General features: G+C 40.0%; 1 protein-coding gene across 2 annotated transcripts; it reads right to left on the minus strand.

Annotated features, from left to right (window-relative positions):
- Window positions 1-248: 248 nt before the first annotated feature.
- Window positions 249-23,787, minus strand: LOC133539020 (ADP-ribosylation factor-binding protein GGA1-like). Of its 2 annotated transcripts, XM_061881019.1 has the most exons (17): window positions 23,678-23,787; window positions 20,824-20,908; window positions 20,280-20,355; window positions 17,664-17,762; window positions 15,991-16,114; window positions 15,474-15,574; window positions 12,526-12,606; window positions 12,253-12,390; window positions 12,081-12,162; window positions 11,876-11,986; window positions 11,647-11,790; window positions 11,382-11,425; window positions 8,416-8,588; window positions 5,845-6,050; window positions 5,595-5,764; window positions 5,416-5,526; window positions 249-1,387 (listed from the first exon to the last, which is right to left on the minus strand). In XM_061881019.1, the coding sequence occupies exons 1-17, from the start codon at window positions 23,721-23,723 to the stop codon at window positions 1,277-1,279; spliced, it is 1,902 nt and encodes a 633-aa protein (XP_061737003.1). In that variant the 5' UTR covers window positions 23,724-23,787; the 3' UTR covers window positions 249-1,276. The 2 variants fall into 2 exon arrangements, with proteins under 2 accessions (XP_061737003.1, XP_061737004.1); XM_061881020.1 differs by lacking the exon at window positions 20,280-20,355 and having other exon boundaries at window positions 23,678-23,706.
- Between the last annotated feature and the right edge of the window lie 10 nt (window positions 23,788-23,797).

Here is a 23,797-nt window from a genome sequence, read left to right on the forward strand (position 1 = left end):
TTTTTGCAGCTCCAGACAGATTCGTTTTTTTGTAGTTTTGGTCCAATATAGCTCTTTCAACCCCTGATCTAGTGGCTGTTACTACTGTAGCATTAATATTTTAGTTTAGCTATTTTTATGCTGAAAAACACTTAATTCAGGCCAAAATTAAGTAGGATGTGTGGGACAAACGGTAGAAAATGGATGGGATGCTTAAAAAAACAAAAAACTTAAGTGGTTCACAATGACATCACGACATGGAGCCAGTCTGCCACCAATTTAATTCTTTATTGTCATATCAGTATAATCTCAGTGGCCATAGACTCATGCTGTAGGTTATTTCATCGCGTACTGTACCTTTTGATGCGGACATTAACATATTACAGGAGATGTACAGTACATAGGTATGCACAAAAAATAAGGACCTTGATCTCAGGCACGTGTGGTAGAATCACAGATCAATGATGTCAGCAATGTCAACTCAGGACTTAAGTGGGGTCCTTCTTTGGGTCAAACATTAATCAAAAAAGGCAGCAAATGAATAAAAATAAACATGTTTCATGTGCAAAAATCAAACAAAAGCATGACAAGTGATACCATTCAATTGATCCTGAGTGAAATCGGATGTAAAGATTGTGCCAATGCTTTAAAAAAGTGCTGAGACTGTGTTAATGATTAGGCTGTCTTCTTCATGGAACCGTAATAACATGATGCTCTCACCAGCAACACCAATGTTTGCAAATATTAAATCACTGCTGAAAAAGTACAATGCTGACATTAGTGGGAAAATAATTCCTTCAACACTGGCAAGCTGGAGTGCAGCATAACAACTTACATTTTATGGAACGGTACACAAACATGTCTGATTACACGTTTGTCACAATTTCTGTGATTTCAAGTGATGGCTTCACCTGGAAGGTTCATTAAAATGTGTGTAACTGCACCACTTCCCATGTGATTAAAACACTCGTAAGACTTCAATGATAGCCATTGTCACACGCTTCATGTCTGCTTTGTAAAAACAATAACAGCCTTGATGTACCAATTTATGTTATATCAAGGATGCATATATTCATTTAAATAAATCAACTTGTTCCCCCAAACGTCCCTGGATGGAGAGAGTTTTGTTTGATATAAATGTGACAGGAAAAAGTGGAAAAGACAAACAAAACCCCACAGAGGACAGGAAGGCACCGGGTAGAAACGTAACTGCTCTCTTCCACAAAGAACCAGTTCAATGGGATGCTTTCAACCCAAATTCAGAAGGAAGCCGTAGATGAAAGGCAGTCCTTCTGACTTAAAGGTTCCCCCAAGATGCCGGGGGCGGGAACTGGTCCACGTCACCCGACTCGTCGTGAGCGTGCTCCCCAAGGTTGAAGGTTAACTTGTAACGCAGACGCACTTTTTCCTGAAACGTGAGACAACAAAGAACAGTGAGAAACATCTCATGTGACGACTCAGCCATTATACTTTGCACACATTAAGTTTAAGTTAATACGTCATTAAGTTAGTATGAGTTCTCCCCTCCGGAGAACCAGTATTGATCGACAGAACGGTATTGATATGTATCTATTTAGTCAGAATTACAGGAACACTCTGCTGTTTTTAAAGGCCTACTGAAATGAGATTTTCTTATTTAAACGGGGATAGCAGGTCCATTCTATGTGTCATACTTGATCATTTCGCGATATTGCCATATTTTTGCTGAAAGGATTTAGTAGAAAACATCGACAATAAAGTTCGCAACTTTTGGTCGCTAATATAAACGCCTTGCCTTTACCGGAAGTCGCAGACGATGACGTCACCTGTGTGAGGGCTCCTCACATCATATTATTTATAATAGGAGCCTCCAACAAAAAGAGCTATTCGAACTGAGAAAACGACAATTTCCCCATTAATTTGAGCGAGGATTAAAGATTCGTGGCTGAGTATATTGATAGCGAAGGACTAGAAAAAAAAAAAAAAAGGCGATTGCTTTGTGAGCGATTCAGATGTTTTTAGACACATTTACTAGGATCATTCTGGGAAATCCCTTATCTTTCTATTGTGTTGCTAGTGTTTTAGTGAGATTAAATAGTACCCGATAGTCGGAGGGTTGTGTCCACGGGTGTCTTGACGCCAGTCTCTGAGGGAATTAGTCACGGCAGCAGCAGCACAACAGAAACTTCGCTGATCTCTGGTAAGAGGCGACTTTTTACCACAATTTTCTCACCGAAACCTGCCAGTTGACAAGTGGGCGGGAACCATGTTCGCTTGACCGCTCTGATCCATAGTGAAGCTTCACCGGAAATTTTAAACAAGGAAACACCGTGTGTTTGTGTGGCTAAAGGCTAAAGCTTCCCACCTCCATCTTTCTACTTTGAGTTCTCCATTATTAATTGAACAAATTGCAAAAGATTCAGCAACACAGATGTCTAGAATACTGTGTAATTGCGCGATGAAAAGAGACGACTTTCAGCCGCTAGTGGAGCTGCGCTAATATGTCCCCTCCAACTCGAGACGTCACGCGCACGCGTCATCATTCCGCAACGTTTTCAACAAGAAACTCCGCGGGAAATTTAAAATTGTAATTTAGTAAACTAAACCGGCTGTATTGGCATGTGTTGCAATGTTAATATTTCATCATGGATATATAAACTATCAGACTGCGTGGTCGGTAGTAGTGGGTTTTAGTGGGCCTTTAAGGACCGTCTGCAAATATCAACTCTGACAGCATTATAGTGTTTTTTAGACTATGCTGCAAAAATGTGAGTCAAGTTTTTGAACTAAACTCGCAGGCCACCAGTTAAATAGCCCAAAAGATGAAAAGAGAGTACTTAGAATGGATTCTCAAGGACAACTATCAGTATAACTAAAGAAGTTGAACAAATGACTACTGACTGGAACTGAAGTAAACAAGCTACAGCAACACCTTAGTTACGTTAATAACATTACGGTACCAAATAAAGCCGCAATTGTTTGAAATGCGATGCAGTGAGGAACTACTGTACATTAACTTGTGGCGTGAGAAATTCAAAAGATCTTATGGAACTCTCGTGAAGTTCTTGTACCTGACCGTTCAAAAGATTTAGGAGTGGCATTGAAGTAAAACTTAATGATATGACACGTGTACGTCTTGTTGACTATGTGTGTCCAAAGTGCAGACTAGGGGCCATTTGGGGCTCGTAGGTCATTCTTTTAACACCCCGCGGCTCATTATAAACATATTACAAAAAAAAAAATTACGGTGGCGGACAGGAGCAAACGTGCTGATAAGACCACTCAACACACGCAAACCGCCGAATCACAGGTGTAGGGAAAATGCACAACAACACCCAAAACACACTAACTCCTAAAAAACACGTGCAATATGGGGAAAACACAACAGCGGTACAATGAAACCGGAAGTTAGCCATGAAGGCCCAAATGGGACAAAATTAAATATTTAAATATTTTCTCAAATATGTCATCCACTGATTAAAAGCTGAATTAAATTCAAAATTGTATTATTGATAAATAAATGATAAATGGGTTGTACTTGGCGCAGTGGTAGAGTGGCCGTGCGCAACCCGAGGGTCCCTGGTTCAATCCCCATCTAGTACCAACCTCGTCACGTTCGTTGTGTCCTGAGCAAGACAGTTCACCCTTGCTCCTGATGGGTGTTGGTTAGCGCCTTGCATGGCAGTTCCCTCCATCAGTGAGTGAATGTGTGTGTTATCATTATTATCATCATCAGCCGTTGTCAGTCCACTGCTGGATGAAAGCTTCAGCATGTTTCTGCCATTTGGCGTACTTTTCATGCTGGTTATTAGCCTACACCTTCCACGCTGGCTTGGTGCGGGTTGGAAGGGGTATTTTATATCAGAGATCCTTCTCCTAGACTAATTGCCTTACTGGGCTGTTGAACTTAGTCTGTCCTGTTTGTTGTCCGCACCCCATTTACCCAGGGACCCGCTCAGCTTTATGGCGCTGACCGCCCGCCAGTCACAAGAGAAGGTGCAAACGGTTCTTTTGTGTGCATTTTATAGACATTAGTTGGGACTCACTAACCCCACACACAACCTCCCATCTCATGCCTGGATGTAGTTTAACGTCATACCCAGGACACTAATGTGTGTGTGTGATTGGGTAAATGTGGAAGTAGTGTCAAAGCGCTTTGAGTACCTTGAAGGTAGAAACGCGCTATACAAGTACAACCCATTTATCATTTATTTATTTACTTGTATAGCGCTTTTCTACCTTCAAGGTACTCAAAACACTTTGACACTACTTCCATATTTACACACACATTCACACACTGATGGAGGGAGCTGCCATGCAAGGCGCTAACCACGACCCATCAGGAGCAAGGGTGAAGTGTCTTGCTCAGGACACAATGGACGTGACGAGGTTGGTACTAGGTGGGGATTGAACCAGGGACCCTCGGGTTGCGCACAGCCACTCTTCCACTGCGCCACGCCATTAAACGTATCATTAATTGTTGATATAATTATTTCATGATTTAATTAATTCATGATTTAATTAATTCTTCCATCCATTCATCTTCTTCTGCTAATCCGAGGTCGTGTCGCGTGGGCAGCAGCCTAAGCAGGGAAACCCAGACCTTCCTCTCCCCAGCAACCTCGTCCAGCTCCTCCCGGGGGATCCCGAGGCGTTACCAGGCCAGCCGGGAGACATAGTCCTTCCAACGTGTCCTGGGTCTTCCCCTTGATTAATTCTTGATTTAGTTAATTGATTTACATTTTTCATGATTTAATTATTCAATTAAATAATGACACAACTGAGTAAAGTTGAAGTTAAAGTACCAATGATTGTCACACACACACTAGGTGTGGCGAAATTATTCTCTGCATTTGACCCATCACTCTTGATCACCCCCTGGGAGGTGAGGGGAGCAGTGGGCAGCAGCGGTGCCGCGCCCGGGAATCATTTTTGGTGATTGGTAAATATATGTAGTTACCGTTCTTAATTTTGTCCCATTTAGCCCTCCATATTTAGCATGCTCAAAGGAAGTAAACCCTACCTAAGGGATAAACAAATACATGAGTGGAATGCCAAGAAGAAAGTTAATGGAGTAAAATGACATTTCCGTATTTAGTTTACTTTTTTTAAACAATGATATAGTGCCATTGATTTAATGTGTGGGGTGTATCCCCATTGCAGGGTTAATGTGTTGTTACAGACGTTGCAGAGCCGTAAGACGTGGAATAAGAGAGAATACTGCTGTAATGTAATGAGAAAAGGTGAAACGTTGACGCCAATAACACGAAACTGACATGCAGGCTGTATTTTCTTTAAAAAAATGTTTATATGTTTATATTTGATCAGTTTTGATATTGGTTCAGACATTCCTGTTGTAGAACAAGAATACAACATTTTCAATATAAAACTAAGAGGTTGCAAATTTAGGTTTGGGCCCTTTTTAAAATTTCACTACAAGACATCAGAGAAGCAAACCTTTTGAGGGTTAGCCAGCAGAAGAATCTGTGTGATCGCAACCGGAGGAAGGATAGGATTAAATGATGGAAGTTCAGTACTCGATGGAGGCTGCAGCTTCACTTTCATTACCTGCGCAACAGAGACACATTATCCCCATTTTTCCACTCCTTTGTTACAAGCATACAGCATCAACCTACCTTAGGTACCGCTGCTTGAAAGCGTATGTTAGTGACAGGAATGGGCGCTGAAGACAGCATGGAAATGATCACTACTAAAACGTCTGGCCGTGATGGCGGACAGCCTCGGGCAAACGTGAACAAAACGCGTAGGCTGAGTTTGTCAAATACAGTCACTGGTAGCAAAGTGCCTGAAACATAGTCACCCCCCAAAAAAAACATGCTTATTTGGATCTCGCAACACAATCTGGGTGTATCAGTTTCATCTTACTTGGGTGGATTAATTCCAGAGGCACTGTAACGTCAGCTAGGGAGATGTTGTAGGAGCCGGAAGAACTGTCAGCGTGTTCATTCAAAGCCAAGTTGGATGAGGGCACAGGAGCTGATGGTTGTAGGCTCGGAACAGATCCATAGTTACAGTTGGACTTGGTCTGGAGATCTCGTAAGGTCACTCGAGACTGAGGTTGGACTTTATCCCTGTGTGTCAACAGGACAGCAGTCCCAGTCATTAAAGAACAACACCATGTCGATACATACATCAATGGACATAATCTCCAATGAATGCCATTGCAATTTTGGATCATGAATAATTTTTTTTAAACCATTCTTTTTTGAGAGTGGAGTGACTGTACCATAAATAAAACAAGAATCAAGTATGACATAAGGTATATTCCTGAGCAAGTATCACCACAACATTTTTGTCTATTTACAGTAGAAATAGTCATCAACAAGCTTCTGGCATAATTCTGGGGGGACACTCTTTTTAGCAGAATTGGTAGGGTTCAGTTAAAATTGGTTGTTTTTATGTGCTTGGCAAGTCTTGGCTTTGGGGTTATTAATATTGGAGCTGTCAAAATTAATTTTCTGATTTAAAGGGGTCTTAGTATGCAAAACCTACTTTTCCTACTTGTTGGTACCGGTTTTGGTGTATTTGGAATCTAATTAAGTCCTGAAAATGTCTACTCAAACCATAGTGGCTGGCAGATATATTATTTAAACAAATGTTGTCTTCGTCCAAACTTGCTCCAAACGAGCTGATTGGAATTTGAGAATTTAGTGACATATTTCCCTTGGTTACTACAGCGGCATTCTCCATACATGGTAGAGGTTTACCCGAAGAGCTTTGCGCGGGTCTGCCATTTTTATTCATAATTAATAAATTCCTTATTTTCGTACTAATAATTTAGCTTTCAACTGGATGGGAAATATACGACCATCAACATGGATGAACGGGCAAGAATCCCGTGATCACGTGATGGCAATAAACGAACAGACGTCTGACTTCATTTTTCCAGCTGAGGAAAAAAATGCACTTTAAAATGCTCAATATATATTTAGGTTAAATTTTTGCTCACAGAAATGATTACATTTTATTTTTTGTTTATTTATTTAGGATAACAAAATGATCTACCTTCCAATTACAGTACAATGGTAAATAATTCTACAGTAATGATAAATAAAAGTTGATATCCTTTTGAATTGTTACGGGGCGACGTGGCTTGGTTGATAGAACTGTTAAAAGCAGGATGTAGACAAAAGGTCTGAGTTTGTATTTTTGAGAGTAAATTACCGTAGTTTTCAGAGTATAAGTCGCACCTGCGTAAAATGCATAATAAAGAAGGAAAAAAATATATATAAGTCGTACTGGAGTATAAGTCGCATTTTTGGGGGAAATTTATTGATAAAACCCAACACCAAGAATAGACATTTGAAAGGCAATTTAAAATAAATAAAGAATAGTGAACAACAGGCTGAATAAGTGTACGTTATATGACGCATAAATAACCAACTGAGAAGTTGCCTGGTATGTTACTGTAACATATTATGGTAAGAGTCATTCAAATAACTATAACATATAGAACATGCTATACGTTTACCAAACAATCTGTCACTCCTAATCGCTAAATTCGATGAAATCTTCTACGTCTAGTCTCTTACGTGAATGAGCTAAATAATATTATTTGATATTTTACGGTAATGTGTTAATAATTTCACACATAAGTCGCTCCTGAGTATAAGTCGCACCCCCGGCCAAACTATGAAAAAAATTGCGACTTATAGTCTGAAAAATACGGTAATTTATCTTTTTCTATTGTGTAATACCTTAAGACAAGAATATGTTGGTTGACAGTCTAAAAGTAACATGTCTTCCTTCACTCTTATGCATTTTAATGTATTAAATAGAAAATCCCAAATCAAATCACGATCACAATTTGGGTTTTTTGACGTAACGGGACAGCGTGGCACGGTTGGGAGAGTGACCGTGCCAGCAACCTGAGGGTTCCTGGTTCAATCCCCAGCTTCTACCAACCTAGTCACATCCGTTGTGTCCTTGAGCAAGACACTTCACCCTTGCTCCTGATGGGTCGTGGTTAGCGCCTTGCAGGGCAGCTCCTGCCATCAGTGTGTGAATGTATGTGTGTGTGAATGGGTGAATGTGGAAATAGTGTCAAAGGGCTTTAAGTACCTTGAAGGTAGAAAAGCGCTATACAATTATAATCCATTTACTCAAAATTGTAATTTAAAAAAAAAATTTTTTTACTAGTATTTTCCAACAGTGCGACATTTATTGAATGTGTCCTGACTGATGATTGGAAGTATTCAGAAGAGCCATTTCCAAACTGTTGCTACTAAGTTATAAGTTTAGAATTGGTTAGGATGATGTCCAACCCCTAACTAATTAAATGTTGTTTTGTCCAAATTGTGCATAATGTACAGTATGAGAAAGGATAAGCTTGGTATTGTTGGTCTTAAAGTACTACAAAGTGTATAATTCTTGAGTACACCTAAAAGTTAATACACCCACAATGTCCACCACTAATCTCATTAAAATCTCTCTCACCATTTAACCTGCTGGTTCTGTGGAGGTAGGGACTGCTGTAACAATGTCTTCCCCAGGATGTCGAGCTCATCCATAGCTTTGGGTGCCTCTGCTACAGCATGTGGAGTTTGCACTACAGCCGGACGCAACAGTGCAGCTGGGACTGCTGGAGCGGCGTTTTCTGGGACAGCGGACTGACGGAACAAAACAAAGGAGGTATACATTTGGTCTAACGTGATTATGTGATATACATTTGGTCTAACGTGATTATGTGAAATGGGACAATAGCATTAGCAGTTAATAATTATTTTAACAGAGATGTTGATTGTAGCTAAGCTTTAACTTACACTCAGGGCATGTACGCATGAACACGTCAGTCCTTCCAGGATTTTGTGGCCTTTTTTTGGGATTGTTGTGGCTCAAAATGCCTGAATTTGTGCTAGCTTTTTCAAAAAAGGTGTGGCAAGTGTTAGGATGATTTTAGGCTTTTTTCCAATAACATTGCATCAGAAACTCATAAGTTTTCCATGTTATGCCTTCATTCTTAATGTGAGTGTTCTTTACAACTTCAACCACAAAAAGCACAGGGTGTCAACAAAACTAACAAACTGTGGTTTATTTACGCATAGTGTGAGCATAGTTATGAAATCTAATGGATGGATGGATGGAGATAGATAGATAGATAGATAGATAGATAGATAGATATAGTACTTAATTGATTAAATTAAAATTCTAGCTACTTTAAAAAGTAAATAATGGGGGTATAAATGGAAATAAAATAGAAAATATTACAAAAGGAATAAAAATATAACAGTAAAAAGAATAATATAACAAGAGAAACTAGGCAGTAGTGACCATGTTATGAAAATGTATCGCAGTGTTAATTGCACAGTTTTTTGTTGCAGTTTATGTCAGATTAGTTTTTTCTTTCATCCTAGTACCCCCCAGAGAGGAATTGTACAGTCAGGACGTTTTACTCGTTTTATTACCACAAGATAATGAAACCTAACTAACAAGAAGACACTAGATGACAGTAAAAACACATTATCTCAACCTATTGTCAAATTAATGTCTTACAAGATACACCACAAAAGGCTACCTCATTGTCCGCTGTCTGCTCTGTTCACCACAAGTCACAGACTTTCTTAGTGTGTTTCACAGTTGAGACGTACTTATGTTTCAACACACTGCTGTGGCTAAACTGTATATTTACTGTAACTAGTGCGCTTTTATTTTGAAGATCAAATACTGCCGGCAGGAGGTAGTATCACGCAAAGTGTTACCAAACGGACTGGATGAGCCAAAATGATCTTATGTGGTTAGTAATGAAAGATGTACATGTGAAATAGTTCTTATCATCTGTTTCAACCCGCTTACACTATTATAATATGGAAAATAAATATGACAATATTTCATATTAAACCGATAGTTCATCCCATTTAGTGACTTTTGTTGGTAAGAGAGAGACAAAGAGATTATCAACACATGTTGAAAACGCTGTCAAAGTACTGTAAACAAGTTGTGAGAATGTGGGTGTGTTACCAAATGTTTGGATTAGGCCTCTCCAAATTAACAAGTTAACTCTTGTGATTAATCACAAAAAAACGTCACTTTAATCAAGTACACATTTAGATTAATCATGCAATTTATTTTGACCATACGAGCTCTTTTACTTTAAAAGCTATACCTCAGTACAAAAATAAGGAAGGATACGGTGTGCGCGCTGGTAAATTTCACTCCAAAATACACTTTGAAAAAACTTCATAGAGAAGACTGTTGCCAAGTTTTGTGCAAATAAATGACATGGATTCAGGAAAAATGTTTGAATATGTTCCTGAATTACATTCTGAAAATGAAATTGCATTTATTAACAAATATTGGGGTCTTTTCTTGGGTTAATTTCAATTATGCAAACGAGTAAACGCCTGTGAATCATCGTGATTAATCTAAATTCCAAAATGTGATTCATATGATTAAAAAAACTATCATTTGACAGCCCTAGTGTATACATTAACCAGAAGACTTTGTGCTGTAGATGTGAACCGGAAGAGCTTCTGAGCTACAAGTGTGAAAGAGAGTTGTGCAGTTGAAGCAATAAACAGTTTTTTTTTTGTTTACTGTAAAATAACTACACAGTACAAGTTACACAGGCATGCATTAAATGCTAATACACAACATTAACATTTACAAATTCATCATCATAATACAAAAGTGTCGCAGAACATCACAAAACAGAACATCCACATATAGGGCTGCAGGGCATGTGAGTATTTATGTACCGGTATTGACTTTTAGGTTTCCTACTCAGTTGTTACAGGTTTGTTTTTGTTTCAGAAAGTGTTCAAGCTTTCCATTAAACGTTTTCAGTTGTGGTTATTTCACATGGCAAATCATTCCTAAACTTAATCCTTGTCACTGAGAAACTTGACTGGCCAAATGTAGTTTTACGCCATCCACTGCTTCCCTTGTGACCATTTTTTTTTGTATTTGTTGAGCGACTGATTTATACTTTTAAATATTAATCAATATTTTTTTCATTGTCCGTCCAAAATGAACTTCCTTCAGTCCTCTTATTGGCTCAACAATTCCAGGTTACAGCACCCCCTGCTGCGTTAGTCTGTACATGACGTGTGTTTTTGATTTGAGACTTTTATTAGTAGATTGCACAGTACAGTACATCCATTCATCCATTTTCTACCACTTGTCCGTTTTGGGGTCGCGGGGGGAGCTGGAGCCTATCTCAGCTGCATTCGGGCGGAAGACGGCGTACACCCTGGACAAGTCGCCACCTCATCGCAGGGCCAACACAGATAGACAGACAACATTCACACTCACATTCTCACACTACATATTCCGTACAATTGAACACGAAATGGTAACACACAAATAAGTATTTCAACTTGTTTAAGTCAGGACCCACGCGTTTCTGTGTACATGTGACAAAAGTAGCATGTTCAAATACTGGCTCTAATATCAATGCACATTACCTGTAAAGTGTTCTGATGCTCACAGGAGTCTGTAACATTTAGTCCTAGGAGATCAGAAACAACAGTTAAGTTGGAGATATGGCTTGATGGTGTGATTCATTCAAATACTTTGGGTTGCAGCAAACTAGTAAACAGCAGGGCTACAACACAGTCAATGAACATAAGACAAAACTGCTGTGCAAATAAAGCTGACTCAATGCATTTTGGCTCTTAAAAGCAGTATTCTAGCTTGATTATACCAGCAAGATGAGGGTTTTGTGCTTACCCACGGACATGAGCTCATCGTCCAGGAGGCTGATGCCCATGTTTTGACACAGGGTGTCTAGGTTGGAGGGTTCTGGGTTAAATGGTGATTCGTCATCTGGTGCACTTAGTCCTGTTAGGTCTAACAGCGCCAAGCTACTGCTGCCTAATTTCAAATAAACAATGCGCATATCAACGGCTATTTACACAACGCTTGGTGGATCAGAAAATGGCAAACTAAAGACAAGTACCTGGTTGTGAAGGTGTGTTTATACAATCATTTGTCAGCTTTTCACCCTTCACCAGCTGCCTGTAGAGGTTGATCACTTGTGTCAGGCTGTCATTGGCCTGTAAGATATCCGCTGGAAACACAAATATTTATTGGCTTTTTCACCATTCCATTGGAATGTCTCTTTTTGTTTCACCACGAGGCCTATGCCATGCTAGTTTTCTTACCTAAGGCTTCATCGTTGTCCACTGTATCACTGGCTAACCGGAATAACGTGGGTCTCATTTTTTCACAACGCTGGTAAAGATCCTTTTTGGACAAGACAGAAGTTTAATTCAACAAACTACTCACCTCTGTTTGTGGGAATTTTCTGTCTCCGTGCTTGAGAGCTTTACCAACCTTAATGAGCTCCTGGTTGCTCTGTGAGCGGTCTTCCTTGCTGTAGCCCTCCAGCAGTTGACTCAGCAGGCTGACACTCTCCTTAACCTCCTGAATGGCGTTTACCCGTTTTGACAGCTTCTCTACACGCTTCTGGTCCTAGAAGAAAAAAGGCATTGTCACAAACCCATTTTCAAACACCACTTGTCATGACATTTCTATTAAATATAAAAATAGAAATCTGCAAAGATGGTGCGGATACACATGATTGAAAACAAAGCAACAATAACTCACCTCCTGAACCATCTCCTTAATGAGCTTGTTTGCAGCTTTTAGATCTTCAGGTTGAGAGCTATTCAATAAGCGAGACAGCGTCTACAAAACAGGATAGGACAGCAGAGGGAAAGAGGAAGACGGCTTTATAAACTGTTTGTCTCTTAACACTTTACCCAGGTGTCAAAAGTTCATACATTTTGCTAGTGCAATATAGACAATATAGTGGAAATTATTTACATTTGGCTGATGATAAAACTTTTAATACTATTATTGTGTTGTGATAATGTATGTCGATGACACATTCCAGCTGTGTGCCGCAAATTTGACCCATGCACTAGAACAGTGGTTCTCAAATGGGGGTACGCGTACCCCTGGAGGTACTTGAAGATATATCAAGGGATACGTGAGATTTTTTTTGAATATTGTAAAAAATAGCAACAATTCAAAAATCCTTTATAAATATATGTATTGAATAAATACTACAACAAAATATGAATGTAAGTTCATAAACTGAAAAGAAATGCAACGATGCAATATTCAGTGTTGACAGCTAGATTTTTTTGTGGACATGTTCCATAAATATTGATGTTAAGGATTTATTTTTTTGTGAAGAAAGGTTTAGAATTAGGCTTCACGGTGGCAGAGGGGTTAGTGCGTCTGCCTCACAATACGAAGGTCCTGCAGTCCTGGGTTCAAATCCAGGCTCGGGATCTTTCTGTGTGGAGTTTGCATGTTCTCCCCGTGAATGCGTGGGTTCGCTCCGGGTACTCCGGCTTCCTCCCACCTCCAAAGACATGCACCTGGGGATAGGTTGATTGGCAACACTAAATTGGCCCTAGTGTGTGAATGTGAGTGTGAATGTTGTCTGTCTATCTGTGTTGGCCCTGCGATGAGGTGGCGACTTGTCCAGGGTGTACCCCGCCTTCCGCCCGATTGTAGCTGAGATAGGCGCCAGCGCCCCCCGCGACCCCGAAAGGGAATAAGCGGTAGGAAATGGATGGATGGATGGGGTTTAGAATTAAGTTCATGAGTCCAGATGGATCAATATTACAATCCCCTAAGAGGGCACTTTAAGTTGATGATTACTTCTATGTGTGGATATATTTATTTATAATTGAATCACTAGTTTATGTTTCAAAAAGTTTTTAGTTACTTTTATATCTTTTTTTCCAAATAGTTCAAGAAAGACCACTACAAATGAGCAATATTTTGCACTGTTATACAATTTAATACATCAGAAACTGATGACGTAGTGCAGTATTTTAGTCCTTTATCTCTTTTTTTCAACCAAAAATGCTTTGCTCTGATTAGGGGGTACTTGAATTTAAGAAATGTTCACAGGGGGTACATCACTGAAAAAAGGTTGAGAACCACTGCACTATAGTATTCTGGGGAGCGGCTCCACAGTGCAAAGCCACTTCTAAGTCAGCAATCCTCGCCCCCATGGTGGCAAATATACTACATTTCTTACAAGTTTTATCACTAGAGAACGAGGACCAGATAAACATGCTACACTACACACTGTAGGAGGACATGCTAATCGCTAAGCTAGACCTTTTGAAAGTAAACAGGGGTGGTATTGACAGTTTTGATTGATTGATTGAGAAGTTTATTGTCATTTTAAAGAATTTAATCCCTGTAATGCTTTAAAAAGGCAAATGGATGGCACAAAGAGCCAAAAGACTTGTTTCCATTGTGGTCCATTAAATATTTATCACATTTGATAACATTCAATAATAAAAAATGTATAACCTGTAACATGTTTGTAAAAAATTACGTTACATTTTTTTTTAGAAATTATGTTCATATACACAGTATACATGTCAGGTGATTTTAAAAACAATATATACAAAAAATGGGGGGGGTTTAAACACATGACTTTGCACAAGTTGGCTCCAATAGTGTGCAAAACAGAATGAAAAATTATTTATACACTATAATGTTGGAATTGGGGGTTAAATCACCAAAAATGATTCCCAGGCGCGGCCACCGCTGCTGCTCACTGCTCCCCTCACCTCCCAGGGGGTGATCAAGGGTGATGGGTCAAATGCAGAGAATAATTTTGCCACACCTAGTGTGTGTGAGACAATCATTGGTACTTCAACTTTAACTTTAACCCCATATAAATCTGTTTTATGCTTCGAAGAGTTGCTGGGGATCAATTTCGGTTTTGATCAGGTAGAGGTTGAGCTGAGCCATGATTTTATGGCAGTTTTGAAATTCAATAGGGAAGTTCGACTTTTAAGGTCTGTTGGTAGTGCATTCCACTGCGTAACAATACCAAGTATAGTTTCAGTATATTGTCATTACTACAGTGTTTGAATCGATATCGTTTTACATTCAAACACAGGACAACTTCAGGAAAAACCAAAGGATTTAAATCAAAGCCAATAGTAAAAAAATATTTTAACATTTAATTGATATTGCTACACGGCTCTCCTGTGTTTGTGTCTGATTGTAATTGTTATCAAAAATGTAATCATTCAGTGATCTTGAAACTTTTAAGTAGCAGTATCAGCTTGGTCAAACCTATACTGCCCCTGATATCCAAATTTGCACTATTGCCCAAAAATAATGTGAAGTATCCAAACAACAGAAGAATAAGTTCTTATTACATTTTAACAGACATGTAAATACAACCATGTTACAACAGTAACCAAATATTACCAGTAAATTAAAAAGTGGATTAATAATAGTTTTCACAAAATAAAACTACTGGAAATGACACATTATGTTACTGCACATGGCAGAAGCTAAATTGGGAGCCTGTGTACCCTCTTTTGAAACGGTTCTATTATTTATATACCAAATAATATATAGTGATACATCTACACCCAAGGGGGCTGCAATATGAATCGTAATATAGATTTAAGGCCATATTGTCCATCCCTATCATATAACACTTGTCCTTTTTCTTCAAGCTTATTTTTTAAATGTTGTATTTTATCCGGAGGCGTGTTACATACCTTGGACTTCTCTTCATCCTCAAAGATGGCACTTTTGATTCTGGGTGGTGGGAGTGGAAGGAGCTTGTCGTCAGGAAGTTTTGGATCCTGCTTGACAATACCTGGAAGAGAACAAGGACGCATATCAGCCATAGTTGAATAAACATTTTCCATCAGCAGGGCTTCTGCACAAAAACAGGGTCTGCTCTGACCCTCGCACACCCACTCCAATACAGTGATAGTGTTTTCTACACTTTTACACATCAGCCTCATGTGCTGCTTTTATCAGTGACATAGTAGGTTATATTGTAGATGGTTATTTGAAGGGCTTAATGTCACACGCTGTAAGATATATATTGTTGAGCTAAGAAGCTTCAAATAAGGAAAGCTTGGAACAGGGGTCATGCTTTTGGCTCACCATTACTTAAAAAGAGAACTGATATGAAAGCAAAAACTACATCACTTTGAAAATACGTTGGGTATCCTAGAAGGCAAACAACCCATGTTCTCAAGTTGGACATACTTCTGTAGGACTCACCTTGTTTCTTCAACATCTGATACGCATCAGTTATCTTGGTCTCATCTGGGAGTTTCACCGTCCAGCTGAACATCATTTCTTGAACCTTCGTCTTCACTGGCTCTGGAGCACGAGCTCCCAAGTACTGCAAAGATTGTTTAGAAAACGTTATACGCACTAAACACTAGTTAGACCTAATGCAAAGCAGCATATTTATTACAAGATGTGTCCAATGTAGCCCAGAATTATATAGCAATGTCCAGCATCCCCCGCGACCCCGAAAGGGAATAAGCGGTAGAAAATGGATGGATGGATGGATGTAAATTGTGCAAAAAAAAAAAACAGTCACAAATGTTCCCTAGTAAAATAATTATGTTTGCATTTTGTTTGGACAGCACTGCAATGTGTGTCCCACAGAACTCAATCTATTTGTGGTGCTGGTTTGGGAGTCTACATGACCTGGTCATCTAATTTGTATATTAATATCTACATAAAAAAAATATATATTGGGGAACCTTGATTTACGAACCCCTCTATTAGCAAACTTTTCGATTTACGAATCTTTAGATCACGCCAAATATGCCTCTGTGTATGAACGCTTAATTCACTCATTTTGTGTCCCGCTGGCAGAGATTTTGGGCTTGCTAGTATTGAAGAGCTTGAGGGAAGCCTGCTTTGTACGACAAGTTTTTAGTTATGATGAAAACAGACTATTCTGGAAAAAGATGCCAAAGGAGAAGACTACTCCTTACTCAGCAGTGCCTCTTCCAAAAGCGCACACACAAACACGGCCGATATAGTTTTTGATTTCCAGCCTTGTGACCGATTATGTAGCCCGTAGCATAGCTGACTGCTCCCCCGCCCCTTCTCCTTTCGTCTGCTCCTTTCTTTTCTCTCGTCAGCTGCTCCTTTGCTGATTATAATGTACAGCAAGTGGATTTAAATGTTTACAATGATTATGACTGTAGCAATATGGTTGTTAAAATTAAGGATTTTTGTGACTTCTGATTGTTTGTGAGGGCACCAAAGGGACTTCTGTGTGTGTGGGCGTGTGTTGGCGCAGCGCATACAGCACAGTTTAGCTTTTCATTGTTGTTGTTTGGGTTTCTTAATAAAAAGATAGTTCATTCATGACCTCCTTGTTATATTTGTTTGATGTTTAGTACTGTACAACATGTATTATTGTGTTCAAGTGTACAAACCTTTACTAAAATATGGACTTTTGTCAACTCCTTATGTGTCATTGCTTTTTAGTACCAACATTTTTACTTGTTCTAATCAAATGACGCCTTTTGCTCATGTTTCTCATTTTGAATGGAATGTTTTTGTTTTTTATTTTTACAATGTGCCCCATTAAAAAAAATCCACCTTGGTCAAATGGCACCCGGGTCACACTTAGGACCCCTGGGTTTAGGTACTTTACCAGGAAGCCGAAATGTTACTATTACAAACAATGGAAAACTGCCTTTAAGCTCTGGATCTCCACTCTCGCGTCAAGTACCGACCGCCACAAATAAATTATTTTATGGGAAACATTACAAGATCAGGTTTAGATATGAGCTATGTCAAACATTTGACCTGAATTGATATGAACTTTACATGCATACATGTGTTTGGGTATGCCACTTTCCTACTGGTATTGTTATTGGTATATTGAAACTACCATATTTTTAACTGTATTCACCAATTATTACCTTTGGGGAGACCACTTTTATGAGCTCATTGAGGAAGCGGAACTTTCCCACTTCATTGTGAAAGTCCTTCCCACAGTTCTTCATGCACGTTTCCAAAACCTAGAGATCAACCAAAAATCGTTAGTACAATGTGCGTTAAAATACATAATTAGGTTAAAGGGGTCAAACTATGATTCCTTTTTCTACATTTAAAATACTTCCTTGTGGTCTATATAACATGAATAGGTGGTTATTTGGTCAAAATGTTGCATTACTGACTGTCTCTTTAGAATGCGCCTTTTTAATTGTTTAGAGGTCTCTTTTAAATCACGCAGTCTTTCCTGCACAGGTTATGTACATTTATTTATATAAGTAGGATTCTATTTCCAATTGCAGAGGTTTCATTTGTAATTTGTTCATTTGTAATCATTTAGGGGAACTTATAAATCTTGTTTCAAGTTTATTATATACAGAAGGGAGTGGGGACAGCTGTTGTTTGATATTTACTGTTTAACTTAACTAATGTCTTGTGTCCTGCATGTCTTGTAATACGGCAACTAAATGCCCTGGATTTTCCTTGGGATCAAAAAAGTACCTATCTACGGCATTTATGATCTCTTTGTTGTGGGCGGTTTTATTTACATTACAATGTCAGGTTTATATGTCAAACATTTGACCTTGGCCCTCCTTCAGGCCAAGCCCCCTTCGACTGAGTCCCCACACTGTCAGCCATGTTAAAGTTTTTACCGTTTCCATATCAAGTCTACTGACAGATATAACTTACATCTTTATGCTACTTTTTATAAAAAATGGCCACAGCAGAGGATTTTAGCATGCATGTACATGAACAAGGCAGTCTGCTCGGCAAACAGGAGGACAGAGATAAATAAGGAACTTATTGACAACAAACTATTACAAAGGGTGGACTCACGCAAAGCTCTTAGGCTACCTGTATGTCCACACTAAGCCAGATAACCACTTAAACGAATAATTATTTAGCCTAAGCATCGTGTCAGCCACTCTAAACCATCGTTTAAGGTAACCCTCCTTGGATTTTTTTTTACATGTAAGTGCGCCATGTATTTCTTGAATATCCGGCTCTTAGCTTTGTATGGACTCATTGATGGCTTACGAACTGAATTCAGGGAAGAAGTAATGCCAGAAAGATCGCGTCCCACACAGGAAGTGACGTCAAAAAGAACACGCCACAGCCAGCTTCATAACAACTCGTTCGATAACTCAGCGGCAAACACTAGAAAGATGGAGGCGAGTCATCCAGACATGCCTGTGTTTCTCCTTCTTGTACATATAAAGGCGCTTTTGGAAATCACACATGAATACCTTTAGTAGAAGAAATGGGCGATTGCAGCTATTTGGGATACAACACATTTCAGACGGCAACATAGCAATGTGGAGCGACAGTTTTGGATAAGCCCTGAAAGAACGGTAGCCTGGTGGGATGTGTTTGTCACAGAGTGTGTTGTTTCAGAGGAACGGCAAGAGAACTTTCGAATGTCCAGATCAGCTGTGATTCTACTTAGTGTCCATTTGTCAAAGGGGAGACAACGAAAATGCGGGCTCCAGTGGACAAGGGAAAACTGTGAAAAATAGCGAATGCATTTGGACTGGCAAAGCAGACCATCAGTTATTGTCCGCAATGTATGTCAAGCGATTACTCAACGCCTAGTTTTGTACTCCATAACTATTGTGAAGCCATGAAGTGGTTGCGGCCGTCAAGTAGGATCGCCAATTTGAGCCTACAAGCACAGTGTCCTGTTGTTGGTTGTTGTAAAATGTTCTTTATCACATTGTTTACTGTCACAAGTCCATTAAATACATGATTCATGTATGATGGTTCAGGTGTGATTCACTACAATAGTCTAACAGCTGCTGATGGTGAGGCAAGCAAGGTTTACTGTTAAATGAAATGTGGCAATAGTCTACATTGAAACACAGTGTAAGAAAACATTTCAAGGTCAGAGGTGACTACGACTAGCGCATGCGTACTGGGTCGCGTTGCGCCTGCGGATAGTGGGGTCTTAAACGGTGGCATTGTTGTGTGTGGACACAGATAAGTTTAGGTGGGATAAAGATATCCAGGGTAAGTGTAAACGGGACGGTGCGGTTGGGAGAGTGGCCGTGCCAGCAACCTGAGGGTTCCTGGTTCAATCCCCACCTTCTACCAACCTCGTCACGTTTATTGTGTCCTTGAGCAAGACACTTCACCTTTGCTCCTGATGGATCGTGGTTAGGGCCTTGCATTGCAGCTCCCACCATCAGTGTGTGAATGGGTGAATGTGGAAATAGTGTCACAGCGCTTTGAGTACATTGAAGTTATAAAAGCGCTGTATAACACATTTACCATAGTGTAGAAGGGTTCTTAGGGTAAACTCTACCATGTATGGAGATATCCGCTGACGCAACTATGGCAAAATACATCACTAATGTCTCAAATTCCATGAAGCATATTTTGAAGAAAGCATAAGTGTTGTATTTAATATCTCTGACATGCCTTGAATTAAAAAATTCAGGTGTTACGGGGATCCCAAATGAACAAAAACAGATGCCAACAGGTAATACAATTTGGTTCTGAATATTATGACCCCTTTAAGTCAATAAAGAAAGGCTAGCTCTTACCACAAGGGCTTGCATGGCCTCCCATTCCTGTGGAGACTGGATTTTGTGGGCCAGAAGTCTGGTAGCAATCTGGGGCCTGTGAGGTGGGATGATGTGAATACACACATACCGGTACATGATTCAGAAAATTGTCAAATATCACATTCTTTAACCATTATTTTTGATGATTAACTTATGAGGCACATGTTTGTTTCATCAAAGCAAAACCGGTAGAAACTGACAACTTGAATCAACTGGGGACGGCGTGGTGTGGTTGGGAGAGTGGACGTGACAGCAACCTGGGGGTTCATGGTTCGATCCCCAGCTTTCTACCAACCTAATCACGTTCGTTGTGTCCTTAAGCAAGACACTTCACCCTTGCTCCTGATGGGTCGTGGTTAGCGCCTTGCATGGAAGCTCCCGCCATCAGTGTGTGAATGTGTGTGTGTGAATGGGTGAATGTGGAAATAGTGTCAAAGCGCTTTGAGTACCTTGAAGGTAGAAAAGCGCTATACAAGTATAACCCATTTACAATTTAACTGTTATCAGGTAACATATTATTCACCCTTCTGGTTCTTTGTTGAGTTGCTCACAGAAAACCTTGATATTTTCCCAATCAGTCTCCTTATTCAGAGGATTGGTGGCCTTGTCTGTAAAAAAAAAAAAAAAAAAAGAAAATATTACGCCATATATAACCTTCTTTGTTGTTCAACCTTAAAGTCATACAGCAACAGTGCTTTATGACAACTGCTGTTCTTTGTAATTTTGTGGAATATGCTTGTTAGTTTGGGCAGCACGGTGAAGGGGGGTTAGTGCCATGTGCCTCACAATACAAAGGTCCTGAGTAGTCCTGAGTTCAATCCCGGGCTCGGGATCTTTCTGTGTGGAGTTTGCATGTTCACCCCGTGACTGCGTGGGTTCCCTGCGGGTACTCCGGCTTCATCCTTCCTACCATGAATTGATTAACGTGGACCCCGACTTAAAACAAGTTGAAAAACTTATTCGGGTGTTACCATTTAGTGGTCAATTGTACGGAATATGTACTGAACTGTGCAATCTACTAATAAAAGTTTCAATCAATCAATCGATCTCACTTCCAAAGACATGCACCTGGGGATAGGTTGATTGGCAACACTAAATTGGCCCTAGTGTGTGAATGTGAATGTTGTCTGTCTTATCTGTGTTGGCCCTGCGATGACGTGGCGACTTGTCCAGGGTGTACACCGCCTTCCGCCGGAATGCAGCTGAGACTCTAACACTAGTGATTTAGGGCTATATAAGTAAACATTGATTGATTGATTGATAGACCCCAAAGGGATTAAGTGATAGAAAATGGATGGATGGATGGATGCTTGTTAGTTTGGGCAGCACGGTGGTCGAGGGTTACTGCCATGTGCCTCACAATACGAAGGTCCTGGGTTCGATCATGGACTCGGGATCTTTCTGTGTGGAGTTTGCAATGTTTCCCCCCGTGATTCCCACCTCAAAAGGCATGCATGTGGCCTAGTGGTTAGAGCAGTGGTTCTTAACCTGAATTGTGCAATCTACTAATAAAAGTTTCAATCAATCAATCAATCAATCTCACTTCCAAAGACATGCACCTGGGGATAGGTTGATTGGCAACACTAAATTGGCCCTAGTGTGTGAATGTGAATGTTGTCTGTCTTATCTGTGTTGGCCCTGCGATGACGTGGCGACTCGTCCAGGGTGTACACCGCCTTCCGCCGGAATGCAGCTGAGACACTAACACTAGTGATTTAGGGCTATATAAGTAAACATTGATTGATAGACCCCAAAGGGATTAAGCGATAGAAAATGGATGGATGGATGCTTGTTAGTTTGGGCAGCACGGTGGTAGAGGGTTACTGCCATGTGCCTCACAATACGAAGGTCCTGGGTTCGATCATGCACTCGGGATCTTTCTGTGTGGAGTTTGCAATGTTTCCCCCCGTGACTCTCACCTCAAAAGGCATGCATGTGGCCTAGTGGTTAGAGCAGTGGTTCTTAACCTGGGTTCGATTGAACCCTAGGGGTTCGGTGAGTCGGGCTCACAGGTTCGGCAGAGGTCAAAACACACCCGACTCATCGTGTGAATACAAACTTCTCCCTATCGGCGTATTACGGATACGGCAACAGCTGACTGATTTGCAGGTGTGTAATTTGTTGTGAGTTTATGCACTGTGTTGGTTTTGTTGTTTGAAAAAGGTAATGTTCATGCACGGTTGATTTTGTGCACCAGTAAAAAAAAAACATGGTAACACTTCAGTATGGGGAACATATTCACCATTAATTAGTTGCTTATTAACATGCAAATTAGTAACATATTGGCTCTTAACTAGTCTTTATTAAGTACTTATTAATGCCTTATTCGGCATGGCCTTATTATAACCCTAACCCTCTAACCCTGACCCTAACCAAATAACTCTAAATTAATTCTTTATGACTTAGAATATGTTCCCCTAGTGTCCAAATAACTGTAAGTTAAGTCTTTGTTACTTAGAATATGTTCCCCATACTGAAATGTTACCAAAAACATATAACTTTGTCTTGAATTTGAAAAAATTATATATATTTTTCACTAAAGAAGGGTTTGGTGAATGCGTATATGAAACTGGTGGGGTTCCGTACCTCCAACAAGGTTAAGAACCACTGGGTTAGAGTGTCCGCCCTGAGATCGGTAGGTCGTGAGTTCAAATCCCAGCTGAGTCATAACAAAGACTATAAAAATGGGACCCATTACCTCCCTGCTTGGCACTCAGCATTAAGGGTTGGAATTGGGGGTTAAATCACCATAAATGATTCCCGGGCGCTGCACCGCTGCTGCCCACTGCTCTTTCACCTCCCAGGGGGTGATCAAGGGTGATGGGTCAAATGCAGAGAATAATTTCGCCACATCTAGTATGTGTGTGACAATCATTGGTACTTTAACTTTAACTTTGATTGGCAACACCTAACTGGCCCTAGTGTGTGAATGTTGTCTGTCTATCTGTGTTGGCTTTGAGAGGTGGTGACTTGTCCAGGGTGTACCCTGCCTTCTACCCGAATGCAACTGAGATAGGGGCAAGCCGTAGTAAAATGGATGGATGGAAGCTTGTTCGTTTAGTGATTTCGAAAGCAGTTTGTTAAGTATGCAGAATGTGACAGCATATTTTGGTTGAGGCAGGCAGGTTTGATTCCACTGCACTGGCGGGGAGGAAAGACAAAGTGTAAATAATGTGATCAAGTCTGAATAACAATGTAAAATAATAGCAAAACAATGCAACTCATAAAAGCCACGGAGTATGTATGTCTAATCTCCGATTGCTGTTTTGATGACATTCGCTAAAAAAATAGAGGATTCTAGAAAAAACTTAACGCTTTAAACACCACCTCGCTAGGTTTGTCGCTAACTAATTGTTGTTGTTGTTGTAACGACTTACTGATACGCGACTGTAGGCTCTCCTCATCGAGAGGCGCCGCCGCCATCTTTAGGGAATTCCAAACAAGAGATCAAAATCTCGCGTGGTTTTGTAACATCGCGTTAACATCCTTCGGGGCGT

The sequence above is a fragment of the Nerophis ophidion genome, linkage group LG20 (assembly GCF_033978795.1).
Source record: "Nerophis ophidion isolate RoL-2023_Sa linkage group LG20, RoL_Noph_v1.0, whole genome shotgun sequence".
Taxonomy (NCBI): domain Eukaryota; kingdom Metazoa; phylum Chordata; class Actinopteri; order Syngnathiformes; family Syngnathidae; genus Nerophis; species Nerophis ophidion.

What these genes read in the sequence shown, in the direction of transcription:
- LOC133539020 (XM_061881019.1), bottom strand. Translation starts at nt 23,723, where the DNA reads ATGGCGGCGGCGCCTCTCGATGAGGAGAGCCTACAGTCGCGTATCA. An exon ending in TCAGATGTTGAAGAAACAAG is followed by an intron (nt 15,575 to 15,990) that starts GTGAGTCCTACA and finishes GTTCTCTTCCAG; the next exon opens with GTATTGTCAAGCAGGATCCA. An exon ending in AGCATCAGAACACTTTACAG is followed by an intron (nt 8,589 to 11,381) that starts GTAATGTGCATT and finishes TTGTTCCGTCAG; the next exon opens with TCCGCTGTCCCAGAAAACGC.